Source organism: Scyliorhinus canicula, chromosome 7 (genome assembly GCF_902713615.1).
Source record: "Scyliorhinus canicula chromosome 7, sScyCan1.1, whole genome shotgun sequence".
NCBI classification, from domain to species: Eukaryota; Metazoa; Chordata; class Chondrichthyes; order Carcharhiniformes; family Scyliorhinidae; genus Scyliorhinus; species Scyliorhinus canicula.
Window position 1 is genome coordinate 205,256,134 of NC_052152.1, and position 22,377 is coordinate 205,278,510.

The 22,377-nt window shown below is 53.1% G+C and overlaps 1 protein-coding gene across 5 annotated transcripts in view; it reads left to right on the forward strand.

Annotated features, from left to right (window-relative positions):
* The window catches only part of angpt4 (angiopoietin 4), a 146,388-nt gene that overhangs the window by 68,558 nt on the left and 55,453 nt on the right, over positions 1-22,377 (forward strand). For 4 of the 5 annotated variants that reach the window (XM_038803773.1, XM_038803771.1, XM_038803774.1 and 1 more), the window contains exons 2-3: positions 6,757-6,912; positions 20,075-20,196. In XM_038803773.1, coding sequence (XP_038659701.1) covers positions 6,757-6,912; positions 20,075-20,196 — 278 coding nt within the window. Of the gene's footprint in view, positions 1-813; positions 950-6,756; positions 6,913-20,074; positions 20,197-22,377 lie in introns of those variants that run through there. The other variant, XM_038803775.1, reaches the window with a different exon arrangement.

Here is a 22,377-nt window from a genome sequence, read left to right on the forward strand (position 1 = left end):
CTCCCAAAACGGGAGAAATCGTAAGGCTGGCGTCAAATCCGGACGGGTTTGACGCCAGCCCCCCCCTTCCCGACCGGGAACCGATTCTGGTCCCCGGTCGGGGCTAGCAGCCCGACGCCGTAAGCTCCGGCATCACGGGCTTAACGAATTTCGTTAAGCCCGCTTGCCGGAGTTAGCGCCGGCTGACGCGTCATATGACGTCAGCCGCGCATGCGCGGATTGGAAGACTCCAACCCGCGCATGCGATGATGACGTCATCGCGTATTTGCGCGAAACCCGCGCATGCGCGGGCCGGGATGCCCCTCAGCCGCCCCGCGAATGGATACTGCGGGGCGGCGGAAGGACAAATAGTGCGCGAGCATCGGGCCCGCTGCCTGCGATCGGTGCCCACCGATCGCGGGCCCATGGCACCCTTGGCACGGCCGTGGTACTGCCGTGCCAATCGGTGCCATGGTTATAAAAAGCGAGTTGTTCCCGCCGTTTTTACGAACGGCCAGACCAGGTCTGTTTGCCGTTCGTAAAAACAGCGTAAAGGGCTGGGAACTCGGCCCATCGAACAGCTGTGAATCGCTGCCGGCCGTAAAAAAACGGCGGCAGCGATTCGTGTCGGGAGTTGGGCGGGGGGGGGGGGGGGGGGAGAATAGCGGGAGGGCGGGAAAAATGTCAGGAAGGCCCTCCCGCTATTCTCCGACCCGTCGTGGGGGTCGGAGAATTTCGCCCAATATGTTTATATCAGCCGCAATGCCCTCAGAGTAGCAATCAGCGTCAGATTGCCACTCCATACACACTGCCTACCCCACATTCTGTTAGTGCCTATCTCCCCTGACCTTCCTGACTCAGGCCGGGTGAGATCCAGCCAGCCCAGCTGTCTCCAGGGCTGTCAAAGCGTAAAGGAATCGGAGTGAAGGAGGGCACGCCCCTATTTTACGGCACGAGCTGCCATAAAGCAGTAAGTTTAAAGGTCTGATTGAATACGACAGGCGAGGGGGTAGGTAAGTGATGGGATATGGGGGGTGGGGGTGATGGCATTGGGCAAGGGGAGGTGTTGGGGGGGATAGGAGAGTCAGCCATCGAGGGGGATTGGGGGGGTCTGGACATGGTGCGCATAATGAGGTTGGACATCAGGAACATGGGGGTTGGATTTCGGGTCGGGGTCAGGCATACGGGGGGGTGAGGAAATGGGAGGATGGGGTTATCGAACATGGGGAGTGGTGGGGGTTGAGTCAGGCTGGGGGGGGGGGGGGGGCTGGTCTGGCCTGGAGGGGGTCTAACTGGGTCAGGTTGCGGTATCAGATGGATTTTTGGGGGTGGTGCCCAGCCATTTCAGGGCTGGGAGGAAGGGGCCAGGTCGGTGGGGGAGTGGTCAGGTCGAATTGAGGGGGGGGGGGGGGGGGGGGGGGGGGGGGATCTAACCGGGTTGGAGCAGGGAATCAGGTCAGGGGGAAATGGAGAATCCTGTGCGGGGGGGGGGGTTACCTTGGGGGAGGTGGTTCTGAGTTGGGGGAGTGGGGGAGACCCCTGCGAGGTTGGGAGTGTGGAGGTTGGGAGTGTGGAGGTTGGGAGCGTGGAGGTTGGGAGTGTGGAGGTTGGGAGTGTGGAGGTTGGGAGTGTGGAGGTTGGGAGTGTGGAGGTTGGGAGTGTGGAGGTTGGGAGTGTGGAGGTTGGGAGTGTGGAGGTTGGGAGAGTGGGGGTTGGGAGTGTGGAGGTTGGGAGTGTGGAGGTTGGGAGTGTGGAGGTTGGGAGTGTGGAGGTTGGGAGTGTGGAGGTTGGGAGTGTGGAGGTTGGGAGTGTGGAGGTTGGGAGTGTGGTGGTTGGGAGTGTGGAGGTTGGGAGTGTGGAGGTTGGGAGTGTGGAGGTTGGGAGTGTGGAGGTTGGGAGTGTGGAGGTTGGGAGTGTGGAGGTTGGGAGTGTGGAGGTTGGGAGTGTGGAGGTTGGGAGTGTGGAGGTTGGGAGTGTGGAGGTTGGGAGTGTGGAGGTTGGGAGTGTGGAGGTTGGGAGTGTGGAGGTTGGGAGTGTGGAGGTTGGGAGTGTGGTGGTTGGGAGTGTGGAGGTTGGGAGTGTGGAGGTTGGGAGTGTGGAGGTTGGGAGTGTGGAGGTTGGGAGTGTGGAGGTTGGGAGTGTGGAGGTTGGGAGTGTGGAGGTTGGGAGTGTGGAGGTTGGGAGTGTGGAGGTTGGGAGTGTGGAGGTTGGGAGTGTGGAGGTTGGGAGTGTGGAGGTTGGGAGTGTGGAGGTTGGGAGTGTGGAGGTTGGCAGTGTGGAGGTTGGGAGTGTGGAGGTTGGGAGTGTGGAGGTTGGGAGTGTGGAGGTTGGGAGTGTGGAGGTTGGGAGTGTGGAGGTTGGGAGTGTGGAGGTTGGGAGTGTGGAGACCCCTGCGAGGTTGGGAGTGTGGAGGTGTCTGTGCAGGAATGGATCTGGGTGTTTAAAATGGTTACGTTGAAAATAGAAGAGATTTTACTTCTAACCTTTTCAGAGTGACAGAGAATTGGCAGAATTATCCAAAATTAACCATTTAAGATGTTTTGTTGGAGTTGCCTCAATGCCATTGCCCAGGGGAAGTTCGTGAATCTGAACAATTGTGGTACTAATGCTTACCCCCTATTTACCCCCAAATCTGATGCTGTGAAGCCGGAAGGTTTACGAGTCATTTTATGCTTTTAGAGACAAATGGAGCCCTGGTTTAATGACCCTCAGTCCCTGATGGAACCATCCAGTCCCATGCTGAAGTCCCTCAGTCTGAACTCCCTCAGTCTGAACTCCCTCAGTCCCATGCTGAACTCCCTCAGTCTGAACTCCCTCAGTCTGAACTCCCTCAGTCTGAACTCCCTCAGTCCCATACTGAAGTCCCTCAGTCTGAACTCCCTCAGTCCCATGCTGAACTCCCTCATTCCCATACTGAACTCCCTCAGTCCCATACTGAACACCCTCAGTCCCATACTGAAGTCCCTCAGTCTGAACTCCCTCAGTCCCATACTGAACTCCCTCAGTCCCATACTGAACTCCCTCAGTCCCATACTGAACTCCCTCAGTCCCATACTGAACTCCCTCAGTCTGAAGTCCCTCAGTCCCATACTGAACTCCCTCAGTCCCATACTGAACTCCCTCAGTCCCATACTGAACTCCCTCAGTCTGAACTCCCTCAGTCCCATACTGAACTCCCTCAGTCCCATACTGAACTCCCTCAGTCTGAAGTCCCTCAGTCCCATACTGAACACCCTCAGTCCCATACTGAACTCCCTCAGTCCCATACTGAACTCCCTCAGTCTGAACTCCCTCAGTCCCATACTGAACTCCCTCAGTCCCATACTGAACTCCCTCAGTCTGATCTCCCTCAGTCCCATACTGAACTCCCTCAGTCCCATGCTGAACTCCCTCAGTCTGAACTCCCTCAGTCCCATACTGAACTCCCTCAGTCTGAAGTCCCTCAGTCCCATACTGAACTCCCTCAGTCCCATACTGAACTCGCTCAGTCTGAACTCCCTCAGTCCCATACTGAACTCCCTCAGTCTGAACTCCCTCAGTCCCATACTGAACTCCCTCAGTCCCATACTGAACTCCCTCAGTCCCATACTGAACTCCCTCAGTCCCATACTGAACTCCCTCAGTCTGAACTCCCTCAGTCTGAACTCCCTCAGTCCCATGCTGAACTCCCTCAGTCTGAACTCCCTCAGTCCCATACTGAACACCCTCAGTCCCATACTGAACTCCCTCAGTCCCATACTGAACTCCCTCAGTCTGAACTCCCTCAGTCCCATACTGAACTCCCTCAGTCCCATACTGAACTCCCTCAGTCCCATACTGAACTCCCTCAGTCCCATACTGAACTCCCTCAGTCCCATACTGAACTCCCTCAGTCCCATACTGAACTCCCTCAGTCCCATACTGAACACCCTCAGTCCCATACTGAACTCCCTCAGTCCCATACTGAACTCCCTCAGTCTGAACTCCCTCAGTCCCATACTGAACACCCTCATTCCCATACTGAACACCCTCAGTCCCATACTGAACTCCCTCAGTCCCATACTGAACTCCCTCAGTCCCATACTGAACTCCCTCAGTCTGAACTCCCTCAGTCCCATACTGAACTCCCTCAGTCCCATACTGAACTCCCTCAGTCTGAACTCCCTCAGTCCCATACTGAACTCCCTCAGTCTGAACTCCCTCAGTCCCATACTGAACTCCCTCAGTCCCATACTGAACTCCCTCAGTCTGAACTCCCTCAGTCCCATACTGAACTCCCTCAGTCTGAACTCCCTCAGTCTGAACTCCCTCAGTCTGAACTCCCTCAGTCCCATACTGAACTCCCTCAGTCTGAACTCCCTCAGTCCCATACTGAACTCCCTCAGTCCCATACTGAACTCCCTCAGTCCCATACTGACTCCCTCAGTCTGAACTCCCTCAGTCCCATGCTGAACTCCCTCAGTCTGAACTCCCTCAGTCTGAACTCCCTCAGTCTGAACACCCTCAGTCCCATACTGAACTCCCTCAGTCTGAACTCCCTCAGTCTGAACTCCCTCAGTCTGAACTCCCTCAGTCTGAACTCCCTCAGTCCCATACTGAACACCCTCATTCCCATACTGAACACCCTCAGTCCCATACTGAACTCCCTCAGTCCCATACTGAACTCCCTCAGTCTGATCTCCCTCAGTCCCATACTGAACTCCCTCAGTCTGATCTCCCTCAGTCCCATACTGAACTCCCTCAGTCCCATACTGAACTCCCTCAGTCTGAACTCCCTCAGTCCCATACTGAACTCCCTCAGTCCCATACTGAACTCCCTCAGTCTGAACTCCCTCAGTCCCATACTGAACTCCCTCAGTCCCATACTGAACTCCCTCAGTCCCATACTGAACTCCCTCAGTTTGAACTCCCTCAGTCCCATACTGAACTCCCTCAGTCCCATACTGAACTCCCTCAGTCTGAACTCCCTCAGTCCCATACTGAACTCCCTCAGTCCCATACTGAACTCCCTCAGTCCCATACTGAACTCCCTTAGTCTGAACTCCCTAAGCCCCATACTGAACTCCCTCAGTCCCATACTGAACACCCTCAGTCCCATACTGAACTCCCTCAGTCCCATACTGAACTCCCTCAGTCCCATACTGAACACCCTCAGTCCCATACTGAACTCCCTCAGTCTGATCTCCCTCAGTCCCATACTGAACTCCCTCAGTCCCATACTGAACTCCCTCAGTCTGATCTCCCTCAGTCCCATACTGAACTCCCTCAGTCCCATACTGAACTCCCTCAGTCTGAACTCCCTCAGTCCCATACTGAACTCCCTCAGTCTGAAGTCCCTCAGTCCCATACTGAACTCCCTCAGTCCCATACTGAACTCCCTCAGTCTGAACTCCCTCAGTCCCATACTGAACTCCCTCAGTCCCATACTGAACTCCCTCAGTCCCATGCTGAACTCCCTCATTCCCATGCTGAACTCCCTCAGTCCCATACTGAACTCCCTCAGTCCCATACTGAACTCCCTCAGTCCCATACTGAACTCCCTCAGTCCCATGCTGAACTCCCTCATTCCCATGCTGAACTCCCTCAGTCCCATACTGAACTCCCTCAGTCCCATACTGAACTCCCTCAGTCTGAACTCCCTCAGTCCCATGCTGAACTCCCTCATTCCCATACTGAACTTCCTCAGTCCCATACTGAACTCCCTCAGTCTGAACTCCCTCAGTCCCATACTGAACTCCCTCAGTCCCACGCTAACATCCCTCATTCCCATGTTGAACTCCCTCAGCCCCATGCCGATCTCCCTCAGTCCCATGCCGATCTCCCTCAGTCCCATGTTGAACTCCCTCAGTCCCATACTGAACTCCCTCAGTCCCATACTGAACTCCCTCAGTCCCATGTTGAACTCCCTCAGTCCCATACTGAACTCCCTCAGTCCCATACTGAACTCCCTCAGTCCCATGTTGAACTCCCTCAGTCCCATGCCGATCTCCCTCAGTCCCATACTGAACTCCCTCAGTCTGAACTCCCTCAGTCCCATACTGAACTCCCTCAGTCCCATACTGAACTCCCTCAGTCCCATACTGAACTCCCTCAGTCCCATGCCGATCTCCCTCAGTCCCATACTGAACTCCCTCAGTCCCATGCCGATCTCCCTCAGTCCCATACTGAACTCCCTCAGTCCCATGCCGATCTCCCTCAGTCCCATACTGAACTCCCTCAGTCTGAACTCCCTCAGTCCCATACTGAACTCCCTCAGTCCCATACTGAACTCCCTCAGTCCCATACTGAACTCCCTCAGTCCCATGCCGATCTCCCTCAGTCCCATACTGAACTCCCTCAGTCCCATACTGAACTCCCTCAGTCTGAACTCCCTCAGTCCCATACTGAACTCCCTCAGTCCCATACTGAACTCCCTCAGTCCCATACTGAACTCCCTCAGTCCCATGCCTATCTCCCTCAGTCCCACGCTAACATCCCTCATTCCCATGTTGAACTCCCTCAGTCCCATGCCGATCTCCCTCAGTCCCATGCCGATCTCCCTCAGTCCCATGCCGATCTCCCTCAGTCCCATGCCGATTTCCCTCAGTCCCACGCTAACATCCCTCATTCCCATGTTGAACTCCCTCAGTCCCATGCCGATCTCCCTCAGTTCCGTGCTGTACTGTCAGCCTATGTTGAGTGCCCAACGGGGTTTCAAATCTGATATCCACATAGCTGTCCAGTTAAATACAGCTGCAGAATTTCCAGACAGCTCCTTTAATGGTTACTGCAATTTTCCTTTTTTTAATTCTCCAACAGCTTGAAAGTTACATCCAGGATAACATCAAATCTGAGATGGCGCAGATACAGCAGAACGCTGTGCAGAATCACACGGTGACCATGTTGGAGATTGGCACCAACTTACTGAGCCAGACAGCTGAACAGACTCGCAAACTCACAGATGTGGAAGCACAGGTAGGTCAGCACCTCCCACTCATCTCTCTCTACAAAACCCCGCTGCCCAAATTCTCACTCACAGGCAAGTCCCCTTCACCCATCAGACCCTGGCTCGCTGGCCAACAATGGTTTCTGGCCCAGAGTTACCATTTGACCACCATTACCCACACATCCCTGATCCCCTTACCCAACAAAAGACTCTTAATCTCTTGTTGGAAGTTCCGATATAGCAGCACCCATAACCATTAGGGATAGAGTCCAGATTTCTCCCTTTGTTTGTGACCAACATTAGTTCAGCTCAGTCGGCTGAACAGCTGGTTGGTGATGCAGAGCAAGGCCACCAGCGTGGGTTCAATTCCCGTACCAGGGCCTTCTCAACCTTGCCCCTCGTCTGGGGTGTGGTGATCCTCAGGTTAAATCCCCACCAGTCAGCTCTCCCCCTGAAAGAGGAAAGCAGCCTGTGGTGACTTTACATTGGCTCTCTGCCCAGTAACAGCTTGATTTAAAATTCTCGTCCTCATGTTCCGGACACTTCATGGCCTCGCCCCTCCCTTTCCCTGTTTCCACCACTACAACCATCTGTTCTTGGCCTCAGTCCCATCACTCACCCATTGGTGGATGCACCTTAGACTTAGAACAGTACAGCACAGAACAGGCCCTTCGGCCCTCAATGTTGTGCCGAGCCATGATCACCCTACTCAAACCCACGTATCCACCCTATACCCGTAACCCAACAACCCCCCCCCTTAACCTTACTTTTATTAGGACACTGCGGGCAATTTAGCATGGCCAATCCACCTAACCCGCACATCTTTGGACTGTGGGAGGAAACCGGAGCACCCGGAGGAAACCCACGCACACAGGGGGAGGACGTGCAGACTCCACACAGACAGTGACCTAGCCGGGAATCGAACCTGGGACCCTGGAGCTGTGAAGCATTTATGCTAACCACCATGCTACCCTGCTGCCTCCAGGTCCTAACCTCAGAATTTCTTCCCTAATGCTCTGTACCTCCGTACCCCTCTTTCTTCAATTAAGGCACTCCGTAAATCCTATTTCTCCCACCTTCCCTCATACAGCCGTGTATGTCTCGGTGTCAGACTTTGTCTTGAACAGGCATATGGAGTGTTACCCTGGTTTCAGTCAAAGAGCTGTTGAATTGGTCTCCAGTTAGTGCCATTTCCCTGTCCTCGGCACTTTATACTATTGGAAATGTTTCCATATTTATCCAAATCCTTTATGAAAGTTACTGTTGAATCTGCTTCTGATGAGGAAGATAATTGTTTCCTTACTTTACAAAGTGACTGCAGTTGAAATGACCTTGATTGATCTGCTTTGGGACGTGTGGAGCTTTATTGATTGACAATGGAATCCAGGGTTATTGTGGACAGGCAGGGAAGTGAAGTTAAGAAAACATTCAGATCGGTGTTATCATCTCAGTGGAGACCAGTAAATTTTAAAAAGAAATTCAAACTCCCAGTTATTAACTGAAAGAATTACGCCATAGGAGTTCATGCTTTAAACAAAATATTTCATCATTCAAGAGGTAAACAAAGGAAATACGACTAACTTTATACGATATTTTGTGAACACTTTTTTTTTTGGTTGTGTAGAGCTTAAGTATTGCTGAAAAAAGAGGCATGTTGAAGTTTTTCGTGTTGCACTCATCAGGTGATGGCAACACCTCTACCAATCAGAAACTACTAGCGACCTGTGATGTCACTTCCGGTGACGACATGCATACGCAGTGCTCACTGCAGCTAAGACTCAATATAAATACATGAGGCGGGATTCTGCCGTAATTGGCGGGGCATGGGCAACTGCGGCGGGAAGGAGTGGCATGAACCACTCCGGCGTTGGGCCGGAATCCTCCGCACCTTCAGGGGCTAGGCCAGCCCCGGAGTGGTTTGCGCCGGCCGGCGGGGAAGGGGCTTGGTGGCATGCCAATCGGCACCGAAGGGCCTTCGCCGGCCAGCGCGAGTTGGCGCATGCGCGGGAGTGACAGAGTGTGCTGGCGTCATCCCAGCGCATGCGCAGAGGGCTTTGTCTCGCACCGGCAATGGCGGACTGGTATAGCCGGTGGTGCCGAAGAATAGAGTGCCCCCACGGCACAGGCCCGCCGCAGATCGGTAGGCCCCGATCGCGGGCCAGGACACCTTGGGGGCACCTCCCGGGGCTAGATCACCCCGCGCCCCCCCCCCCCCCCCCGAGAACCCCGGAGGCCGCCCGCACCGCCAGGTCCCGCCGGTAAGGACTACTCTAATTTACGCTGGCGGTACTGGCAAAAAAACAGATGGCCACTCGGCCCATCGCAGGCCGGCGTGGCGCGATTCCCGCCGCCACCAAATCCCCGGTGCCGGAGAATTCGGCAGCCGCCGGGGGTGGGATTCATGCCGCCCCCCGGCGATTCTCCGACCCTATCCTGCCCATGATGTGTTCCCCCTTTGAATCGAATGTCCCCAACAATTTCAAACAAGTGTAACATGAACAATAATCAAATAACAATAATCAATAAGTTAGATGGTTTGAAGGTTGTCGCTCTCGGAACAGTTGACGGAGAAACTCTGGCGTCTGATTCTTTGCACTAGTTGTAACCCCTGCCATTTTTGTCTCTGTGCAAACATCATCAGTATTGTTTTTCCCGGTCTTGACCTTGTAACCAGAGGTTGACCCTGTGCTTGGTCGGAGGTCAGGTGTTGTCTCCCTCAATAGTGTCTGCCGGTGTCAGGGTTATAGGAAGGTTCAGCTCAGAACTTGGTACAATTGAATCCGAATTTTCAGCTGGTTCCATTTCTGACAAGTCGATTCTTCCTCCAACAACTGGTCCATGTGCTTCCTCCAGATGACACCTGCCTAGTCCGGACGGTATACGAGACGGATCTGGTCTGTGCAAGGAACCTGGTTTCTCTTGTGGAGTAATTCTTGGCCAGCATTCCTTTGTCATTGGTGGAAGACACAATGTTTTGGTTTATTTCCCCCGTCAATCTATCGGTCCTTGTTGTTACTGTTCAACAATTTATTTTGTTTACGGAGGTTTCAACAAGTTGAATTCTGAACGTACTTGTCTTTTCATCATTCATAATGCAGGAGAGAATTTCGTCATTAAATAAGCAGAATTCCTATACATCAGTCAGAATTGATGAATGTGTTTGATCAGTGAATCTTTTTCCCTAGTTGCTCTGAATGTGTGCTTCATAGTTTAAAAAAACGTGTTGCTAGACCGTTCATAGCAGGATGGTGCAGCACAGTACTAATATGTTAAATACCATTCACTGTCGAGAAACTTCAAGCTCTTGGGAGACAAATTGAGGTCCGTTATCGCTTACCAACTGCTCAGAGAATCCAAACCTACTAAAGACTTCTCCTCGCCTCTCAATCATCTTTTCTTATGAAGTTGACTTTGTTATGGTGACTTCTGGCCAATTTGAATGTGCATCGACGGTTACTAAGAACCTACGTCCTTCAAAAGGTCCTGCAGTGTCTACATGCATCCGTTGCCAAATCTCTTCCGGTCATTCCCAAGGATGCTATGGTGCTAATGGTGGCAGGTTTTATACCTTCACACATGAAGAATATGTTCCAACTTTCTGCTCAATCGCCACATCCAATCCAGACCACTGGAAAAAACCCGCCACTATTTCTTTCTGCACACTATTCCACAATGGCCCTCGTGTAATTTGTATAACACTCGTTCCCTCACTAGTGGCGAAATGATCACTGACACCCAAGGAAGACATCCTTACTGTGCAGACAGCTCCAATCTTCCAGTGGAGTATGGTTAGTTCTGAAGTCTTGCCTCGTAGAACCATATCCACTATTTTGGAGCGTATCGGATCGCACCAAGTGTACTTATTCATTTCTCCTGAAGAGGCAGGTGTACTGTCTACCTGTTCAAAGTAGAAGATATCTCCGCTGGATTAGTTTGACAATCTGCTTGTTGATGAATCACTTGCTGGTGATAATCGTCAAAGTCCATCTGTATTACAATGGTGATGTGATTGTCGATACGTGATGGTGTAAGGTTGTGCAGACAAAAGCAATGCCCATCTCTGCTTGCAACTTGCGGCAAGTGACAGAATTCCTGTGTGTGACTAAAAGTTGTTCTTAATGGATGATGGTCTGTCACGTGTGAACTTCCTTCTGCACAGGAATGGGTGGAATCCCTTCACTTCAAAGATTTTAGAGTGCCCAATTAATTTTTTCCAATTAAGGGGCAATTTAGCGTGGCCAATCCACCTAGCCTGCACATCTTTGGGATGTGGGGGTGAAACCCACGCAAACACGGGGAGAATGTGCAAACTCCACACAGTCAGTGACCCAGAGCCGGGATCGAACCTGGGACCTCGGTGCCGTGAGGCAGCAGGGCTAACCCACTGCACCACCGTGCTGCCCTCTTCACTTCAAAGATAACCGCTAAGGCTTCCCTTTCAGCGCACAAGTAGACCGACTTCGGGCCCTCCACAATGACCTCTGTCACCCAGGGGTCACCCGGTTCTTCCACTTCATCAAGGCCCGCAACCTGCCTTACTCCATCGAGGAGGTCAGGACCATGATCAGGGACTGCGCTACACTCCATCTGGTCGCTCCTGTGTTCCACCACCAATGTGACCCCTCATGAGAGGATGTTTGTTTTCCCCAGGAAGTCCACCTCCGGGGTCTCGCTCCCATCCTGGCTGACGGTCCCAGGGCCCGTCCTCCTCCGGAAGTAAGTGAGGAGTCAGATCCACTGGTCGAAATGGTCCTTCTCCTCCATGCTAACTCCCAATATGCCTACGTGGCACACCATGAGGGGTGGGAGGACACAGTCTCCCTTCGGGATTTGGCACCCGCAGGTTCCTCAGTAACCATCACCACTGACACAGTCTCCTTTATGTGTTACAATTGTCATATGTTCCTGTCACGTCTGGGCTGCATTCATCTGTAGATATGCCTGGCTCAGGTTGATTTTGCTAAAATGTTGACCTCCAGCCAATCCTGCAAATAAGTCAACATGGTGTCGTGGGTGTTGATCCACACACAACACTGGATTAAGGGTGACTTTGAAGTCTCTGCAAATCCGCATGGATCCACTCTTATTATAAGTAAAAATCAAAGCACATTGCAATCTGCTAACCTCTGGTAGTGACTGCTTATTTTTCTAAATTGGAAGTCTAGTTAAGATGAACCTTCTTCTGAATGATCTGTAGATTCGAGCCATAATGCAGAATGTTACCTTATCTCTATTTCCCCTGTGTGAGCCAGACTCGCTCCCACGCAGACTGAAAGCTCATTCCACGCCAGGACCACAGATCCAGGAAAAATACTCGGTGGCTCCTGAGAATCCCGGGGTAAAACTGGGCAGCAACATGGCCCATGCTGGTTTAGCACACTGGGCTAAATAGCTGGCTTTGAAAGCAGACCAGGGCAGGCCAGCAGCACGATTCAATTCCCGCACCAGCCTCCCCGAACAGGCGCCGGAATGTGGCGACTAGGGGCTTTTCACAGTAACTTCATTGAAGCCTACTTGTGACAGTAATCGATTTTCATTTTCATAACTTGGGAAGTGATTTGCTGGGTGGAGTGCAGAGAGGGAGGCAGAAGCCGGATAATGTTGGTTACACGGAGAATCAAAGGCTTCCATGTGGAATAGCCGGTCAGTTCAAAGCTGCAGAATCCTCAGGGAGACTTTGCTCCAACACATCTCCCACCACACAACCCTGCCTCCACCACCCCATTCACCACCATGTGGCTGAAAGGTTTCCATTGATACAGCATTTGACACTTGTTCAATACTTTGCTGACAGTGAAGTTTTGAAATATAACCCATGTGATGTAAATACCCTCTGAAATGGCCGAGCAAGTCAATCAGTTCAGGGCAATTAGGGATGGGCAACAAATGCCCACATTCCATGAATGAACTAAAAACAAATATTGGGAATACCAGCCAATATGCCCACAGCAACGTCCCACAGACAGCAATAATAACCTGATCATGTGTATTGGTAAGTTTGATCGTGGGATAAATATCAACAATCAGGGTACCAGGGAAAACTCCCCTTACATCTAGTTAAGGGACCAGATTGGAAATTGGTTCAGCCTCTGTACAGACAGTGCTGTGCTCCCTCTGTACAGACAGTGCTGTGCTCCCTCAGTGTGTACAGCCTCTGTGCAGACAGTGCTGTGCTCCCTCAGTGTGTCCAGCCTCTGTACAGACAGTGCTGTGCTCCCTCAGTGTGTGTACAGCCTCTGTACAGACAGTGCTGTGCTCCCTCTGTACAGACAGTGCTGTGCTCCCTCAGTGTGTGTACAGCCTCTGTACAGACAGTGCTGTGCTCCCTCTGTACAGACAGTGCTGTGCTCCCTCAGTGTGTGTCCAGCCTCTGTACAGACAGTGCTGTGCTCCCTCAGTGTGTGTCCAGCCTCTGTACAGACAGTGCTGTGCTCCCTCTGTACAGACAGTGCTGTGCTCCCTCTGTACAGACAGTGCTGTGCTCCCTCTGTACAGACAGTGCTGTGCTCCCTCTGTACAGACAGTGCTGTGCTCCCTCTGTACAGACAGTGCTGTGCTCCCTCAGTGTGACCCCAGCCTCTGTACAGACAGTGCTGTGCTCCCTCAGTGTGTCCAGCCTCTGTACAGACAGTGCTGTGCTCCCTCTGTACAGACAGTGCTGTGCTCCCTCAGTGTGTCCAGCCTCTGTACAGACAGTGCTGTGCTCCCTCAGTGTGTGTCCAGCCTCTGTACAGACAGTGCTGTGCTCCCTCTGTACAGACAGTGCTGTGCTCCCTCAGTGTGTCCAGCCTCTGTACAGACAGTGCTGTGCTCCCTCAGTGTGTGTCCAGCCTCTGTACAGACAGTGCTGTGCTCCCTCTGTACAGACAGTGCTGTGCTCCCTCAGTGTGTCCAGCCTCTGTACAGACAGTGCTGTGCTCCCTCTGTACAGACAGTGCTGTGCTCCCTCTGTACAGACAGTGCTGTGCTCCCTCTGTACAGACAGTGCTGTGCTCCCTCTGTACAGACAGTGCTGTGCTCCCTCTGTACAGACAGTGCTGTGCTCCCTCAGTGTGTGTCCAGCCTCTGTACAGACAGTGCTGTGCTCCCTCAGTGTGTCCAGCCTCTGTACAGACAGTGCTGTGCTCCCTCAGTGTGTCCAGCCTCTGTACAGACAGTGCTGTGCTCCCTCAGTGTATCCAGCCTCTGTACAGACAGTGCTGTGCTCCCTCAGTGTGTGTCCAGCCTCTGTACAGACAGTGCTGTGCTCCCTCAGTGTGTCCAGCCTCTGTACAGACAGTGCTGTGCTCCCTCAGTGTGTGTCCAGCCTCTGTACAGACAGTGCTGTGCTCCCTCAGTGTGTCCAGCCTCTGTACAGACAGTGCTGTGCTCCCTCAGTGTGTCCCCAGCCTCTGTATAGACAGTGCTGTGCTCCCTCTGTACAGACAGTGCTGTGCTCCCTCAGTGTGTGTCCAGCCTCTGTACAGACAGTGCTGTGCTCCCTCAGTGTGTCCAGCCTCTGTACAGACAGTGCTGTGCTCCCTCAGTGTGTGTCCAGCCTCTGTACAGACAGTGCTGTGCTCCCTCTGTACAGACAGTGCTGTGCTCCCTCAGTGTGTCCAGCCTCTGTACAGACAGTGCTGTGCTCCCTCAGTGTGTGTCCAGCCTCTGTACAGACAGTGCTGTGCTCCCTCTGTACAGACAGTGCTGTGCTCCCTCAGTGTGTCCAGCCTCTGTACAGACAGTGCTGTGCTCCCTCTGTACAGACAGTGCTGTGCTCCCTCAGTGTGACCCCAGCCTCTGTACAGACAGTGCTGTGCTCCCTCAGTGTGTGTCCAGCCTCTGTACAGACAGTGCTGTGCTCCCTCTGTACAGACAGTGCTGTGCTCCCTCAGTGTGTCCAGCCTCTGTACAGACAGTGCTGTGCTCCCTCAGTGTGTGTCCAGCCTCTGTACAGACAGTGCTGTGCTCCCTCAGTGTGTGTCCAGCCTCTGTACAGACAGTGCTGTGCTCCCTCAGTGTGTGTCCAGCCTCTGTACAGACAGTGCTGTGCTCCCTCAGTGTGTGTCCAGCCTCTGTACAGACAGTGCTGTGCTCCCTCAGTGTGTGTCCAGCCTCTGTACAGACAGTGCTGTGCTCCCTCAGTGTGTCCAGCCTCTGTACAGACAGTGCTGTGCTCCCTCAGTGTGTGTCCAGCCTCTGTACAGACAGTGCTGTGCTCCCTCTGTACAGACAGTGCTGTGCTCCCTCAGTGTGTGTCCAGCCTCTGTGCAGACAGTGCTGTGCTCCCTCTGTACAGACAGTGCTGTGCTCCCTCAGTGTGTCCAGCCTCTGTACAGACAGTGCTGTGCTCCCTCAGTCTGTCCCCAGTCTCTGTACAGACAGTGCTGTGCTCCCTCAGTGTGTGTCCAGCCTCTGTACAGACAGTGCTGTGCTCCCTCTGTACAGACAGTGCTGTGCTCCCTCTGTACAGACAGTGCTGTGCTCCCTCAGTGTGTGTCCAGCCTCTGTACAGACAGTGCTGTGCTCCCTCAGTGTGTGTCCAGCCTCTGTACAGACAGTGCTGTGCTCCCTCAGTGCCCCCAGCCTCTGTACAGACAGTGCTGTGCTCCCTCAGTGTGTCCAGCCTCTGTACAGGCAGTGCTGTGCTCCCTCAGTGTGTGTCCAGCCTCGGTACAGACAGTGCTGTGCTCCCTCTGTGTGTCCAGCCTCTGTACAGACAGTGCTGTGCTCCCTCAGTGTGTCCAGCCTCTGTACAGACAGTGCTGTGCTCCCTCAGTGTGTCCAGCCTCTGTACAGACAGTGCTGTGCTCCCTCAGTGTGTGTCCAGCCTCTGTACAGACAGTGCTGTGCTCCCTCAGTGTGTGTCCAGCCTCTGTACAGACAGTGCTGTGCTCCCTCAGTGTATCCAGCCTCTGTACAGACAGTGCTGTGCTCCCTCAGTGTATCCAGCCTCTGTACAGACAGTGCTGTGCTCCCTCAGTGTGTGTCCAGCCTCTGTACAGACAGTGCTGTGCTCCCTCAGTGTGTCCAGCCTCTGTACAGACAGTGCTGTGCTCCCTCAGTGTGTGTCCAGCCTCTGTGCAGACAGTGCTGTGCTCCCTCAGTGTGTCCAGCCTCTGTACAGACAGTGCTGTGCTCCCTCAGTGTGACCCCAGCCTCTGTACAGACAGTGCTGTGCTCCCTCTGTACAGACAGTGCTGTGCTCCCTCAGTGTGACCCCAGCCTCTGTACAGACAGTGCTGTGCTCCCTCTGTACAGACAGTGCTGTGCTCCCTCTGTACAGACAGTGCTGTGCTCCCTCTGTGTGACCCCAGCCTCTGTACAGACAGTGCTGTGCTCCCTCAGTGTGACCCCAGCCTCTGTACAGACAGTGCTGTGCTCCCTCTGTACAGACAGTGCTGTGCTCCCTCTGTGTGTGTACAGCCTCTGTACAGACAGTGCTGTGCTCCCTCAGTGTGTGTCCAGCCTCTGTACAGACAGTGCTGTGCTCCCTCTGTACAGACAGTGCTGTGCTCCCTCTGTACAGACAGTGCTGTGCTCCCTCTGTACAGACAGTGCTGTGCTCCCTCTGTACAGACAGTGCTGTGCTCCCTCTGTACAGACAGTGCTGTGCTCCCTCTGTACAGACAGTGCTGTGCTCCCTCTGTGCAGACAGTGCTGTGCTCCCTCTGTACAGACAGTGCTGTGCTCCCTCAGTGTGTGTCCAGCCTCTGTACAGACAGTGCTGTGCTCCCTCAGTGTGTCCAGCCTCTGTACCGACAGTGCTGTGCTCCCTCAGTGTGTCCAGCCTCTGTACAGACAGTGCTGTGCTCCCTCAGTGTCCCCAGCCTCTGTACAGACAGTGCTGTGCTCCCTCAGTGTGTACAGCCTCTGTACAGACAGTGCTGTGCTCCCTCTGTACAGACAGTGCTGTGCTCCCTCTGTACAGACAGTGCTGTGCTCCCTCAGTGTGTCCAGCCTCTGTACCGACAGTGCTGTGCTCCCTCAGTGTGTGTCCAGCCTCTGTTCAGACAGTGCTGTGCTCCCTCAGTGTGTCCAGCCTCTGTACCGACAGTGCTGTGCTCCCTCAGTGTGTCCAGCCTCTGTACCGACAGTGCTGTGCTCCCTCAGTGTGTGTCCAGCCTCTGTACAGACAGTGCTGTGCTCCCTCTGTGTGTCCAGCCTCTGTACAGACAGTGCTGTGCTCCCTCAGTGTGTCCAGCCTCTGTACAGACAGTGCTGTGCTCCCTCAGTGTGTGTCCAGCCTCTGTACAGACAGTGCTGTGCTCCCTCTGTACAGACAGTGCTGTGCTCCCTCAGTGTGTGTCCAGCCTCTGTGCAGACAGTGCTGTGCTCCCTCTGTACAGACAGTGCTGTGCTCCCTCAGTGTGTGTCCAGCCTCTGTACAGACAGTGCTGTGCTCCCTCAGTGCCCCCAGCCTCTGTACAGACAGTGCTGTGCTCCCTCAGTGTGACCCCAGCCTCTGTACAGACAGTGCTGTGCTCCCTCTGTACAGACAGTGCTGTGCTCCCTCAGTGTGTGTCCAGCCTCTGTACAGACAGTGCTGTGCTCCCTCTGTACAGACAGTGCTGTGCTCCCTCAGTGTGTGTCCAGCCTCTGTACAGACAGTGCTGTGCTCCCTCTGTACAGACAGTGCTGTGCTCCCTCTGTACAGACAGTGCTGTGCTCCCTCAGTGTGTGTCCAGCCTCTGTACAGACAGTGCTGTGCTCCCTCTGTACAGACAGTGCTGTGCTCCCTCTGTACAGACAGTGCTGTGCTCCCTCAGTGTGTGTCCAGCCTCTGTACAGACAGTGCTGTGCTCCCTCTGTACAGACAGTGCTGTGCTCCCTCTGTACAGACAGTGCTGTGCTCCCTCTGTACAGACAGTGCTGTGCTCCCTCTGTACAGACAGTGCTGTGCTCCCTCAGTGTGTGTCCAGCCTCTGTACAGACAGTGCTGTGCTCCCTCTGTACAGACAGTGCTGTGCTCCCTCTGTACAGACAGTGCTGTGCTCCCTCAGTGTGTGTCCAGCCTCTGTACCGACAGTGCTGTGCTCCCTCAGTGTGTGTCCAGCCTCTGTACAGACAGTGCTGTGCTCCCTCAGTGTATCCAGCCTCTGTACAGACAGTGCTGTGCTCCCTCAGTGTCCCCAGCCTCGGTACAGACAGTGCTGTGCTCCCTCAGTGTGTCCAGCCTCTGTACAGACAGTGCTGTGCTCCCTCAGTGTGTGTCCAGCCTCTGTACAGACAGTGCTGTGCTCCCTCAGTGTGTCCCCAGTCTCTGTACAGACAGTGCTGTGCTCCCTCAGTGTGTGTCCAGCCTCTGTGCAGACAGTGCTGTGCACCCTCAGTGTGTCCAGCCTCTGTACAGACAGTGCTGTGCACCCTCAGTGTGACCCCAGCCTCTGTGCAGACAGTGCTGTGCTCCCTGTGTACAGACAGTGCTGTGCTCCCTCTGTACAGACAGTGCTGTGCTCCCTCAGTGTGTCCAGCCTCTGTACAGACAGTGCTGTGCTCCCTCAGTGTGTCCAGCCTCTGTACAGACAGTGCTGTGCTCCCTCTGTACAGACAGTGCTGTGCTCCCTCAGTGTGTCCAGCCTCTGTACAGACAGTGCTGTGCTCCCTCAGTGTGTCCCCAGCCTCTGTACAGACAGTGCTGTGCTCCCTCAGTGTGTGTCCAGCCTCTGTACAGACAGTGCTGTGCTCCCTCAGTGTGTGTCCAGCCTCTGTACAGACAGTGCTGTGCTCCCTCAGTGTGTGTCCAGCCTCTGTACAGACAGTGCTGTGCTCCCTCAGTGTGTGTCCAGCCTCTGTACAGACAGTGCTGTGCTCCCTCTGTGCAGACAGTGCTGTGCTCCCTCAGTGTGTGTCCAGCCTCTGTACAGACAGTGCTGTGCTCCCTCTGTACAGACAGTGCTGTGCTCCCTCAGTGTGTGTCCAGCCTCTGTACAGACAGTGCTGTGCTCCCTCTGTACAGACAGTGCTGTGCTCCCTCAGTGTGTGTCCAGCCTCTGTACAGACAGTGCTGTGCTCCCTCTGTGTGTCCCCAGCCTCTGTACAGACAGTGCTGTGCTCCCTCTGTACAGACAGTGCTGTGCTCCCTCAGTGTGTCCAGCCTCTGTGCAGACAGTGCTGTGCTCCCTCTGTACAGACAGTGCTGTGCTCCCTCTGTACAGACAGTGCTGTGCTCCCTCAGTGTGTCCAGCCTCTGTACAGACAGTGCTGTGCTCCCTCAGTTTGTGTCCAGCCTCTGTACAGACAGTGCTGTGCTCCCTCAGTGTGTGTCCAGCCTCTGTACAGACAGTGCTGTGCTCCCTCAGTGTGTGTTCAGCCTCTGTACAGACAGTGCTGTGCTCCCTCAGTGTGTGTCCAGCCTCTGTACAGACAGTGCTGTGCTCCCTCAGTGTGTGTCCAGCCTCTGTACAGACAGTGCTGTGCCCCCTCAGTGTGTGTCCAGCCTCTGTACAGACAGTGCTGTGCTCCCTCTGTACAGACAGTGCTGTGCTCCCTCAGTGTGTGTCCAGCCTCTGTACAGACAGTGCTGTGCTCCCTCAGTGTGTGTCCAGAGTGATAGTCTAGATTTTTATGGTCAAGTCTCTCGAGTGGGGTTTGGACCCAAAACCTTTTGGCTTCAAGGGATGGGCACTATCCGCATCTATTCCAATGCGGTGAGCCAGCAGTGATGGCTCAGGGGCATTGTGTCCCTCATTCAGGTACGGTCAGGCCTCCCTCAGGGAGATGCAGGGAGTTCCAGCAACAACTTTTCACAGGATCCAATGATCTTTCACCTTCCTCGCCCCAATCCCGCCCCATCCATGACTTTGTTCAGGATAGATTTGGGATTCTCCAATGCTGTCCATCCCACTCCTAGCTTGCACCTTCCAGAAATTCAAATTCTTTGACAGAGAGTCACCCAGACTCGAAACGCTCGCTCCCTTCTCTCCCCGCAGATGCTGTAGTCCTGCTGAGATTGTCCAGCATTTTCTGTTTCAGATTCAAATTCATCCACTGAGGAACATTATTAGTGACAAAGGTGAATCTAACTGAACCATTATTCCAATGGTACTGGGCAGATTCAGAATGGAGATCAGGGTGACGGGGATAGGAAACAAGTGAACGGATTGTTAAATTGAAGGAAAACGCCACAATGAATCTGCCCCCCCCCCCCCCCCCCCCCCAGCACCCCCACCACAGGAAGTTAAATCACAAACTGTGTCCTTTGTTTCACAGGTGCTAAACCAGACGTCAAGAATCGAAATTCAATTGTTGGAGAATTCCCTCTCCACTAATAAGCTGGAGAAACAGCTGATGGTGCAAACCAACGAGATTAGCAAAATACAGGAGAAGAACCGGTAAGGCTCCCGTCTTGCGACTGTTTCAAACCGTGTGCATGTTTACAGCCCAATGCTTTGTTGTAGTGAGAGATCCCGTACCGCTGAGCTGACCTTGAGAATGTGTGAGCCCACAGGCTGGTTAAGTCTGTCTTTGCAATGCAGAACAGAAGCGCCTCGACCCTGAACATCACAGAGGAACCTTCTCAATGTGGCAGAGCCCATAACTCGCAAACCCATTGTTCAATCTAACTGTCCCTTGAATAGTTCCTGAACTTCGCCTCCACCCTCCTGCCTGGGAAGAACCTGCATTTCTATAGCCACTTTTCTCAAATTGCCCCAAAGCGCTTCAGAGCCAACAAAACACTTGAGATTATTTTTCTTGCTTGATGGGGTGAGAATGGTGCTGGTGAGGCTGACAGTAATCGGCCATCCCTAATTGCTGCTGAGGTGGCGGTGGAGAGCTTCCTTCCTGAGCCGCTGCAGTCCATCTGGTGTAGGTACACCCACAGTGCTGTTAGGAAGGAGATCCAGGACCTAGCAACAATAAAGGAATGCCCATTAGATCCAAATTAGGATGGTGGACGGCTAAATTGGAGAGAACTTGCACGGGTGTCTTCCCAGGTGACCTTGTTCTCCTGGTGTTGTAAAATTAGGAAAAAGAGCTAGCCGGAGGAGGGGGGAATCCCACACAGCAGTGTTCTGGGATTTAACCTTCAATTGCTGGAGGTTCCCGGACAAGCCTGCAGTGTTGGCAAACCAACCCACACACACACACACAGCATTGTTAACATTACCTGGAAAAGCAGTTGTCAGGAGTCCACTCCCACTGGATAACTCAAGCTCATGTCGCCGGTGAGATTTCCTGTTTAGACTGGGGGTGTGCAGAGAGGGTCTTTCAAATATTAGCACAGCTTTATAATTAAACCTTCCCTGCCCCAACTGCCAGTGACTAGGTGATAGTTCATGCCTGTATTATTCTGTTATAGCAGCCTTGTAAATCATTAGTCAGTCAGGGAGTGAAAGTATCATTCAGGGCTCGCTGAATAAAAATAACCATTAGTTAAACAAACACAAACAAAGTCAAACACATAGCGCAAGGGGCCAGACCATAATGACAAGCACCCGGACCAAGACACTGAGGTAGTGATGGCTTTTACTTATTGAGGGAATAAAGACTGCAGTGTGGGAAATTATATAGAATCATAGAATTTACAGTGCAGAAGGAGGCCATTCAGCCAATCGAGTTCGCACCGGCCCTTGGAAAGAGCACCCTGCTCACGTCTCCACCCTATCCCCGTAACCCAGTAACCCCATCTACCCTTTTCGACACAAAGGGGCAATTTATCATGGCCAATCCACCTAACCTGCACAACTTGGACTGTGGGAGGAAACCCACGCAGACAGGGGGAGAACGTGCAGACACTACACAGACGGTCACCCGAGGCCGGAATTGAGCCTGGGTCCCTGGAGATGTGAGGCAGCAGTGCTAACCCGCTGTGCCACCGTGCCGCCCCCTATAAACTGCAATGTTCCCACGAATGGCAGACAAAGTGGGATTGTTTCGACCTTTTTTGACTAGTCTCTCAAATCTCCCTCATAAGAAGTTGCCCAAAACTTCTTGCTCTTCTTTTGAGCCACCGATCTGGATTTCCAACAGATAGCTTGTGCACAGCAAGATCCCACACTGTAGCAATGACCAGATTACCTAGTTTTTAGGTTCTGTTGGCATGGACACGAGGGAGAACAGTTTTGTGATGGCCTTTCTGACCTGTGACCTGTAGGCATGGTACTTGGTTACTGGACAGACTGGGTAAATTCTGTCACTTGCTTAACACTTATTTATTTGTGCTACATTTAAACAGGCTACAGAGTAGGAATGTAACCCCCGAGTTTGGTGTTCCAATCTCTCTCTCTCACACAAGTCTAACACAGGACTAACTGATGTCAGTGATACATCATTATCCACGTCACACATTAGCCTATCAATTCGGTTAACCCTTGATACTACACCTCCCGCAAGTATGCCATCTACTTTTTAACAATAATATGGAACTGTCTTTAACTATTTAAATGCATTTTTGTAACTCATTTTTTGCAACTCGTGTTTCTATCCAAATCCTACTTTTTCCACTCAAAAAGTTACAGACTGGAGGGATTCAATCCCCCAAGGTATTCGCAGACACTGAGGGAAGATTATTG